This window comes from Diachasma alloeum, unplaced genomic scaffold (assembly GCF_001412515.2).
Source record: "Diachasma alloeum isolate Michigan unplaced genomic scaffold, Dall2.0 Dall_scaffold_00313, whole genome shotgun sequence".
In the NCBI taxonomy this organism is placed as follows: domain Eukaryota; kingdom Metazoa; phylum Arthropoda; class Insecta; order Hymenoptera; family Braconidae; genus Diachasma; species Diachasma alloeum.
In genome coordinates, this window is record NW_021680452.1 from 150,614 (window position 1) to 161,601 (window position 10,988).

General features: G+C 36.2%; 2 protein-coding genes across 3 annotated transcripts in view; one reads left to right on the forward strand and one right to left on the reverse strand.

Annotated features, from left to right (window-relative positions):
• The first annotated feature begins 1,763 nt into the window (after positions 1-1,763).
• LOC107039956 (protein FAM114A2) lies at positions 1,764-9,389 on the forward strand. Its single transcript, XM_015259833.2, has 4 exons — positions 1,764-3,155; positions 6,148-6,737; positions 7,805-8,134; positions 9,184-9,389. Exons 1-4 carry the CDS (start codon positions 2,018-2,020, stop codon positions 9,256-9,258), a joined length of 2,133 nt encoding a protein of 710 aa, XP_015115319.1. The 5' UTR covers positions 1,764-2,017; the 3' UTR covers positions 9,259-9,389.
• Positions 9,379-10,988, reverse strand: part of LOC107039957 (probable nucleoporin Nup58) — a 14,091-nt gene continuing 12,481 nt past the window's right edge. The window contains exon 7 of one of the 2 annotated variants that reach the window (XM_015259834.2): positions 9,379-9,865. In XM_015259834.2, the coding sequence (XP_015115320.1) occupies positions 9,678-9,865 (188 nt within the window). In that variant the 3' untranslated portion in view covers positions 9,379-9,677. The remainder of the gene's footprint in view (positions 9,866-10,988) is intronic. The other variant, XM_015259836.1, reaches the window with a different exon arrangement.

The following is a 10,988-nucleotide window of genomic DNA, read 5'->3' on the forward strand; positions in this document are numbered from 1 at the left end:
TGACATACATGACCCTAAAAACATCATTTCAATAGCGAAGTAGTCAAACGGTTCAAGTCGATTTTGACTATTGGCCAGTTTTCAATGAATATCTCGAAATCTAAGGGGGATAGCAAAATTTTTATCATAACCTTTTTAGTAGCACTTAAAGTTACTGGGCTCAACGGAAAATCTCGACCGACTTCGGGACCCTTCGGGTTCATGGGCTAATCACGAAGCAAATCGCCAAATATGAAATTTCAGTAGTATCAATCTATTCCTCCAAGAGTATACATCGGTTAGTCAGAGATTGACCTATAGAGTACAGTATCAAACTAATCGAGTATCGAGTACATCACCGAGTATTATATTGAGTCTAGCGCTCTGTGTAGCGTCTCTATTTGATTCAATTATCAATTAATTCTGAGTTAACTATCAATTATTTTAAGTCAATCATCAAGTTTAATATCGAGAGAATCTCTATTGCAGTGTAAAGACTATTATCAAATTGACATTGAGACATTCACCAATTCGTGTATCCCTGAAATCAAGTCGCGTGGCTTGGGCCACAAATAAAGTATATCACCAAAGTTTTTGTAATCCGCGTGTCTTTAATTTCACCCTTTCGATATCACGTACCCCCAATCCACCCTAATATTAGCCTCAATCTCTAAGAAGGTTATTATGAAAATTTCGCTATCTCTCTTAAATTCGGAAATATTTCTGGAAAAGTCAACTAAAGACTAAATTAACTTTCAACCGTTTGACCACTTCGCTACTGATTTCTTGACGTTTCATAAAATTCTAGACCATTTGCAATCAAAATTAGAAAATCGATAAACCGGTCAAATACAAGGTTTCCATTCGAAAGCAAAAGCAGAAAAAATTCAACAACTTGACAATTTTTCAATCCTATTTACTAAAGATGAAAGAAACGTGAAGTTGTTTTATATCGAAATATCTCGAAACTGCCTGACCGCTAATCCTCAATTCTGATTGGTCAATGAGTCATGTGAAGTAGTCGCTGAAAAAAAACTCCGGTGTTTTCAAATTCTTCAAGTGCCAAAATTTTTTTCTACGTCATACTTTTCATTTTTTCATGTGTGAAGTTGATCTTTATATCAAAACATATCTAAATTGCCTAATTGTTGATCATGAGAAAAAAAACATAGTATTTCTAAATTTTTTTAACTCACAAATTATTCTTCACTTCCCAAATTTTAATTTTTTCATATTTATCACACGCCAAAATGATCAATTCTTGCTTTTCAGATTTTCATACATAAATTCTAAACTCTACAAAATTCACGAAAATTCTTCGGTTTCCCAAATAATTCAAGAAAAATCTGTGATCTACGGTTATCTGGAAAACTGTGAAATTTTCCGAAGAATTCAAGAAATTTTTTCGGTTTTCTAGAAAATTAATTCATAACCCTCCCCTGATTTTTCTACAATTACAGATTTTAATCAGATTATTTTAAAAAGTAAAAAAAAAGAATTAATCGAAGATTAAAAATTATTCATTGATGCTTCACTCTTCATTCTCTTCATTCTCTTAATTCTCTTTAAGTCATTATCAATATTTATAAAACATCTATGAGTATATGAAGTTTAATAAATTCGATTTCTTCATTTTCACAACAAAAAGATAAGTGCGCGAAAGCGCGCGCATAGATCTAGTTTTTTAAAAACCAAAGGCCAACCAGGGTAATTCCCTCTCCGCTCCTGGTTACCCCCGGCGCATGCGCAAAAGCACCGAAACGCCACGACGACGACCTCGCGAGTCAACGAACAATGTCTGCCCACGTGATCCCAATGTTTGTCATAAGTACGTCATAACACACTGAAAATGTGAAGAAGTGAAACAAAATCGGCAAGAATTCATTCGAACCATCAAAACCACTCGAAACTCATTCCCCTAACCAAATTTGCGGACCAATTACCCCTTAAATCCCACATCACCCGCCCGAAACGAGCGACGTAGTGATCACCCTAGGATAAACCCCCTGAAAATTGCCACAAGAAAATCCAAAATACAATGGCAACGTCCGACAGCGACGACTTTGAGAGTGCCGACGAGGAGATAGAGTTCCGGGACGCCCCGAGGCCATCGAGACCCCAGAGAACCCCAAAACGTTTTAACTCAGTGGTGGACTCCGACAGTGACGATGACGAGTGTGGTTCAGGCTCCGAGAACAAATCCTGGGCGTCCAACATCTCCACAGGTTCCCGCAGGGCAGGAACAGCTGTTCCAGGGGGGAAGAACCTGTCCGAAGAACTGAGAGAATCAGAGGAGTCCAACAGCTCCAAAAAATCATCCGAAAAGGGCCTAAATCCATCCCAGAACTCCAAAAGCAACGAATCGACACTTTCTGCCAGAGAAAAAACCAGTTTAACTTCGGATAGAACTGATAAAACCGATGACATTAGTGAAAAAAAGAGTGATTCAACTCCTGCACCAGCTAAAAAACAATCAATTAATGAGGGAAAAGTGGAATTGTCTGTGGAAAAAGAGAATGAAGATGTAATTCCATCGAGTAGAAGACATCAAAGACCCGAAAAACAGCGCAAGGAGAAGCCCTCGAAGCCAGTGGGACTGGGTGCCAAGAAACTGGGGGTGAAAATACCTGAAGAGAGGCCTCGTCCACCCCCTGAGGACATTTTCACCCCTGAGGACATACGAAGAAGGGCCATCGAGGCTGGCAAGGAGCCCCCGATGATCCAGGAGTGCTGGGAGGTCGACGACGATGAGGCAACGAAGATCCTTCAGAACGAGAGCCAAAGTAGGAGCAGCTGGGTGACGAAGGGCAAGGATTCTCCTGAGTTTGATGATGTCCCTGAGGAGCTGAAGTCCAATAAGAGTTTTAAGGAGGTTTTCCAGGGGACGGTGGGGGGTGTGGGGGATGGGTGGGAGACCTTTGGCGATGAGGAAGTGAGCAAGGTGGAGGGGAAGGCTGAGGCCAAGGCGGTGCTGGACAAACTGGCGGAGAAGCAGGAGGAGGCTGGGGGGTGGGGCGGCTGGGGGAGCTGGGGCTCTTCGTTGCTGACCACTGCCAGTGTTGGGGTTTCTACTTTGACAAGCCATGTCTCGCAGGGGCTGTCGATGCTGGAGGAGAGCATGGGGGTGCCTGACCCTGAGGAGCTCGTGGGGAGTGCTGAGGCGGTGGAGGCGAAAGGTGATTATTTTAGGTTTTTAAGTTGGGGCAGGGGATGATGAATTCTTAACAATAGGGAACTTGCATGAATTTTTGGAATTTTTGGAATGGAATAGTCCAGGAACCAAAATGTTGGAGTATGAATTTTAGGGGTCCAAGATGCGTTATATGAATATAGGCCTCACGCTGTGATTAACAGGAATAAAACGTATAAGGTCTCAATATGTGAAAAATTCATGGTACCAGATGATATGGTAGTATAATATTATGAAATTGGTATAGTAATTTAATTTAAATTTATGGATCGAGTGGATTATTTTTCGATGAAGCTCAAACTAGGGAAAGATTCGACAGCGGAAGATTTGTCTTAGGCAAATCTAGGGGTGTGTAAATGTTTTTAAGTAATATACAAAGTCTTTCGCATTTAAAAAACATTTCAGTAGCGAAGTGGTAAAAGGAGATAAGTCAATTTTGACTATTGACCAGTTCTCAATCAATATATCGGAATCTAAGGAAGATAGCAAAATTTTTGTTATAACCTTTTTTGTGGAGCCGATTGAGTGCTACAACAAATGTAATTACGAAAATTTCGCTATCTCCCTTAGATTCGGAAATATTCCTCAAAAACTCAACTGGGAGATAAGTCGACTTATCTCAGTTTACCACTTCACTACTGATTTGTACATATGATTAGTTGACTCTCCTACACTTAAATATCCCCTAAATTGAATTTTCGGCTGACGAATATTCTGCTAGTTTCAGCTCCATTATCTTTCGAACGTTATCTCGATTGTTTTTCCATCTTCATAATGTAAAATATATCACAATTTCCATTGGATTTTACATCACGCGGGAATCCCGAACAATTATGATTGTACAATCAAAAAAAGAAGAAACAAAAACTGAACATTTTCAAAGAGCGTTTTTAATAAAGGCTAGGAAATAAGTTCGATAGAGAGGAAATAGTACATGAATAATTTATCATAGTAGCTAAGGATCTGACAACCATTGACTACTATGACAAATGACGACCGAACAGCCATTAGATACATCAAATTATTAATTTGCATTTTCCTCCCTATTGGCTTGATTTCCCAGTATTATTCAAAAACGCGTTTTGAAAATGAGAGAGATATCACTGTGAATGAGCTGGATAACTTTGGCTCAAATTTGACTCATTTTCAACCTCTATGAGACATATAAGTTCAAGTTTATATGCTCATACAGACGTACGGACTCACTACCCATCTCCGCCTCATAAGGCAACAATTTATTATAATTTATCATGTAGATTTTTACAGTTTATACATATGAAATTCTGTCTTTAATGGCAGGATAAGGTCTAATACACTTTACCAGCCCTTGGCGTTACCCAGGATTCACGATGGGGAAATGGCTGGAATTGAATCTCAAAAAATTTGCAAAATCTCATGACCTACAAAATCTTGATAAATTAAAGCATTGTAATGGTTCAAATTTAAGTTTTAGGTTTCTTATGTTATATTGACCCAGTAGAATCCAAAAAGTCCGAAAATGCAATTTTTAGACCGTGTCTGTACGTATGTACGTATATAAACAAATTTTTCTTCGATTGTTCGCTAATGAATCGATAGAATTGAATCTTTTCCCTCAAATGTAGGTATTGTTGAGCCCTATCAGTCGTCATTTAGTAAAATTTAATTCATTTATTAATTTAAAAAAAAATTTAAATTTTGCAAAAATTTTTTTTTCACGATAATTAAAAAAAATATTCTAAATTGATTGAATGATGGCTTAAAAAATATATTTGGATGCCCTTTTCACCGAGTTCGAAGATGAAAGCGATAGCGATAATCGTTATTTTGATTTATTCGAAAATTTCCAAAAATTTCGTATTTTTTGAAAAACAGAATTCCTGGGATATCTTTGGATATCATGCTTCAAATGAATTTAATCATAGCTTAAAATGTTTGTTTTAATGCCATTAAATCGAGGTTGAAAGATGATTACGATAGCGATATTAGTTGCTTTGATTTTTATGATGAATGTTGAAAATTTCGAAATGTTAATGAATTTCCTTGAAAGTGAGCTTTTTGATGATTTCTTCAAATGTGACGTTTCAAATTCATTCAATTTTGTATAAATAACATTTATCTATTAACATTTTATCGAAGGGTCGAGGACAGAGATAAAATTATAAAAAGGACAATTGGTTGTACAGAAGAAGAAAGGGATTATAAGAATAATGATGATGATAACATTCAACTAAGTTGAAAATCTGACAAACTTAGTAAAAAATAAATCATATTCAATTTAATAAAATGAAATAAACAATGCATTATACATGATAGAAGGAAATGTTGTGCAAAATAACCATTCGGAAGCATCTTGCTAATTTATTAGCAAAAATCACTATACTTGATTGCATGTATACGTGTATATTCAATACACGAACAATTTTCCACTTGTTTTCAAGTTTTTCAATTTTCCACCCTCAACTTTGGTACCTAAATGATCCATTTTTCAGTTACAAACGTGTGAAATACTAGAAAAAATTATTTTCCATGGATGGCAGAATAGTAAAACCTTACCGTTTCTCACTTTTATTTATTTTTATCTCAATAATAATGCAGGAAAAATGAATGGTTTCAATATAGTTTTTCACAATGGGAATTTAATTATTGAATAATTTATTCGGAATTGGCTCTGGAAAAGGTTCTTAAAAGTATATTTCAGTTGAAACTATAAAATCATTTTTAATTTTACGATTATTTATAAAACTATTAATTCTATGATGAAATGTCTACAGATTGTCCTTACAATACAAGAAATTTTCGTAAAAAATCTGATCATAAATTTCTCGGAAACATTTCTCCTCAAATGTATTTTCAAAAAAAAAACTGCAAATCTGTTGTGCACGCATTTTTTATCGTCACTCGACAAAAAATCTTACTTTCCACTATTTTGATTGCACTACTGGCCCCCGAAATTTGTGTGTTAAAAAAGTTAATTGGATTAATAATGATGTTTTTAGAGGAAAAACCTTCAACACCTGAAGAACCTCAATCCCAAATAGGATTCGGTTTAGGAAGTTGGATGTCCGGAGTTTCCTCAATCACGAAATTAGTCGAATCGACAGGAACCAAAGTGATTACAGGAGGTCTAGGTACTCTAGAAACAATCGGAAAGAAAACCATGGAGGTTCTCCAAGAGGGTGACCCAGGGCTAAAAAAGAAACGAGCCTTCTTCAAGAATGAGGTCAAGAAGCCAATTCTCTCCCAAATTCTCAGAGAAGCTAAAGAAAAGGCTGAATCTGGCGAGAATACAGTCGAAAACAGTCAAATGACCAAAACATTCGAAATCCTCTTCGACGATGCTCAGGGCCTCGTGCATCTGGAGGCACTTGAGATGCTGTCGAAACAGATAAGCATGAAGATAGAACACAAGTTGGTTACTTTGGAAGCTGACGAAATGATGTCTGTACAAGAGACACTCGAGGAGGTGAAGGAACTCTGTGATCTCGGGGAGGAGGATGAAGATGATAAGGAAGGAGATTCCGAGGAGACGATCAAGTCCGCTTGTGCTGATCTGGGTGTTAGCATTCATTATGGGGAATTAAAAGAGGTCATTGACATGATAACATTATAATCCGTAGAAGTCAAATTGTCATTAAATCTGTATAAATTATAGTTATTTCGACACTGATTGATTCTAGGAGATGATGTCAGAGGATATTTTTTGTTAATGACAATTTCGTTTACAAAGAGGATCTTTCGACATTTCATCTTGAAATCGAAGTAAAAATGAATTAAAAAAAAATAGAAAACAGAAGGAGAAAATTCATGAATAAGGCCCAGGTGGATTATCTTTAGAACGCGATCTTGTTTTTTTTATTTTGATAATCTAAAATGATCTCCAATTGCTATTCAGTTTTACATAACCCTGGAGTCTCCAAAAAATATGATTGCTCATTTTAAAAAACGTTGAAATGAAACTGAACGTTTTCAAAGGGCTTTTTTGAATAATATTGGGAAATAAACCCAACAGGGAGAAAATTGCAAATTAATAATTTCATGTATCTAATGGCTGTTAGGTCATTTGTCACAGTAATCAATATCCGTCAGAACCTTAGTTACCATGATAAATTATCCATTCACTATTTTCTCTCTATCGGACTTATTTCTTAATTTTTATTAAAAACGCTCTTTAAAAATGTTCATTTTTTTCTACTTTTTTTGATTGTACAATCATCATTTTAGAGACTCCCGCGTGATGTAAAATGCAATGGAAATTGTGATATATTTTACATTATGAAGGTGGAAAAACAATCGAGAAACGTTCGAAAGATAATCCACCCAGGCGTTAATATCAGAATAAATCTATTCTGTGATGATTAGGTATAAATTTTAGGAGAAAATGTCAGAAGGCTTTTTATAAGGGTGAGAAAATTTCCTACACAAATGGTTTTTCGACATTTTGTCCTGAAATGACATCGAAGTAGAAAAGATCTTTAAAAAATATTTAAGACAGTTACTCCGTGGTTGATACAAAATGGTTGAAGGCTCTTTTAGAGCGGAAGAAATTATCTACGAAAAAGATCACTTGACATTTTGCCTTCAATGACCCATATAAATCTATACTTAATAAACGAATAAGAATTGAGTCGAAAGTTCGTCTTTGTTTTTTTACAGATTTGGGAAGAAACTAAGATATATTTGACAGAAGTATCGAGCCCAGAGTCAACTGTAACGGACAAAGAAGTATTTCAAAACGCGATATCGACACTGGCGAGACTCACAGCTTACTCAGTCGAGAGATTCCACAAAACGGCTGAACTTCTATTGGTGAAGGAGCGTCGTAGTACTGTTAATGAGGCAGATGCTCTTGTGCAGTTGACGAAAATTTTATCCGGCCAGATCGGCACCGCGGCGAGTTCATTTTCAAAGTGCCTCAATGCGAGGAATAAAAATGGGGAGGGGAAGCCCAAGGAGTCTGATGATATTACTACAATTTTCCTGGAGGTAATTATAATTCATTCCTTGAAGGATGGGAGGGTGGGGTAAAATGGATACTTTTGACTTTTTCTTAAATATTCATAACTCAGAAACAGATTTATCAATTGAGTTCAGTCTAAGCTCATCACAAAAGGAAAGAATTGTTCTTTCAATTGAAGAAGAAAATTATTCCATTTCATGAAGAATTGAACATTCCATGGATATTCCAAAAAAAGTCAAAAGTGTCCATTTTACCCCTCCCCATCTATATTCTTTTACAAATAGGAGCGTTGAAAAAAATGGATAACATATTCGCATGCAAATTATTTTACTAAATAACGATCACTTGACTTCATTCTTTTAACACCTCTTACTTCGAAAGAAACTTAAAATTTTGCGCCTCAGTAGAGGTCAATTTTTTTTTGGATTTTCAATATGTATTTCCGATGAAAATTTTCCGTTCTTCCAACTGAGCATGGTACCAATGAGCTCACATCGTCGCAAATGCTTTAAAATCACCAAAAAACTAGAAAATTGTACGTGGTACCCCCTTCCCCTATCTCGATTGAAGATTTTTTTCTTCGCTTACCCAAAGTGACTATTTTTACGAAACATTTAAAAATTAGACTGGGACTCGGACCCATTCTACCCAAAATAATTTTCTTCAAATTTTGTTTAAAAAAATTTCGTCCAATTTCTCATTTTTTAATTTTTCCATTCCAAAATTCATTATTTAGGGTCCATGAGTGGGCGATAAATAACTAAAAAGTTGACGCTGTGGGCGTAATAAAATTTGAAAAAAATTTAACAAATTTTTTTAGGCCTTTTGAATTATAAGAAAGCCATATGCCTCAATAAAATTAAATCTTTGAACGTACAAAACCGATAACTAGCGAAAATATTCATATAATTTGAGTGATACAAAAATTGAAAATGAAAAGTGTTATTTAATTAAAATGTCATTTCTCTGGGTGCACAATATCAAGAGACCTTTTTCATAGGATATTTGACATTTTTTCCCGAACCCCTCCCAACCGAACATATTTCCAGAATAAATTGTATTTTTTTTGTTCCAGGCGACCAATGCCAGTTCATACATCCAAGATGCGTTTAGGCTATTGATCCCGATCCTCCAAGTGGGTGCACTCTAACCACTCCCACCTCAACCAACTTTTTCTAACCGAATTTTCTACGAAAACAACAAAAAAATGGTGTTTAATCTAATTCAGTATTCTATCGGCGAGAATAAACGTCTTTGTTACAAAAACATGTTCAATGATTAATTAAAAAATTACTTTATTACACAAAAAATCAATGATATAACCACGATTGCGAGTCACATCGCCTTAACGATCTCAAACATCGGATAGTGGAATAATTCCAGAAAATCATTGAGAACTGTCGACTCGATTCCCTCGCGTGGAGAGAACAACAATCCACAGTGTTTCATCCATCTTCACGGGAATTGAATGAAATTCAATTCCCTCTCAAGGCATCTGTTTCCTATTTGCGCATCAGATCAATTCCAATCCATCAATCAATGCATCGGACTCAGCGCATTACACTTGTATCAGTGTTTGCCACGTTTATTACCAACTGGTGGCTTTTGCAGTTGAAAACTCGAGCTCGTTTCACTCGTCGACAATGGCGCGGTCAGATTTAACGGTGGATTGAAATTTAAACTCGCCGTTGGTGGTTTCATCGTAGCATTCATTGTGATATTTGTTGCCGATGGCACTGGCGTTGCATTACCCCAAGCTGGAATCCACACATCCACGAGAAAAAATTCTCTCATTACAGTGTTTTCAATTTTTTCAATTTTATTTTATTCTTAACATTATCATGACAGAGAATACGAACCGATAATTTTCCTTCGTATGTGCTCTGCATTATATGATTAATATTTAAATGGTTATTCAAGTGTTATTGTTATCACTGGAATTAGTGAAGTGGCAAAAAAGAAATTGCGTTAATAAGTTGAGTGTAGAGTATTTTGGAAATATCTTTAGAAGAACGAGCTTTAGAGGAATTTATTAAGAAACCTTCTTTTGTAGCAAACTCTTTCCAATCACAAAATAGTATATTTCAGCACGTGTGGGGCAATTTCGTCTTTAACGTGTGTGGGGTTTACAGCATGAGCCGAAGGCGAGTGATGTAACCACACACGTTAAGGACGAAATTTCCCAACAAGTACTGAACAAAATTTTATGTCACGAAGCCTGAAACCGGCTGAATTAGACACGAGATGCGAAGCGTCGAGTGTGTAATCCAGCCGGTTTCAGGCATGAGTGGCATAAAATTTTTTTTTCGGCCAGGTGATGAACATTATTTTTTGTCATGACGGCCGTTGCGCGTCCGCGAATTCCTGCCTTACGGCAGGAATGCCAAAAATGTGTTGAAGAGGCATTCAAATATTACGTTACACGATTAGTGAGGAGGAGAGGCTGCAGTTTATGATGAAACGGAGAAAGGGGGTTGCTTAGGTTTGTGATGTCAGACCATCTAGGTATCAACAGTTTAATAACAGACAAGCGTAAGTTCGGTAATTAGAGCATATAGTGACTTTACAGAATTTTTCGAGGAAACTGAATTATTTCGTCATTTATTCCCAGTGAAAATTCCCAGTTTCAACTTCATTTTGAAGATAATTTTTCATTCTTCAAAACGAGCTCTAACTCATCCCAATCGGATTATTGAATCGGAAAATATTGACGATTGAAGGGGGGCCGTTTTGCCCCATCCTCCCCTATAGATCTGAAAACGGATAATTAGTGCAAAAAAAAATTGTTTTTATTGTGCGTTTGCCCGAAAATGCTTAAAATGCTAAAAACAGTCCAATTGGGCCTCCAATTTTTGAGCTACAAAAGATTTTTTTTTTTTT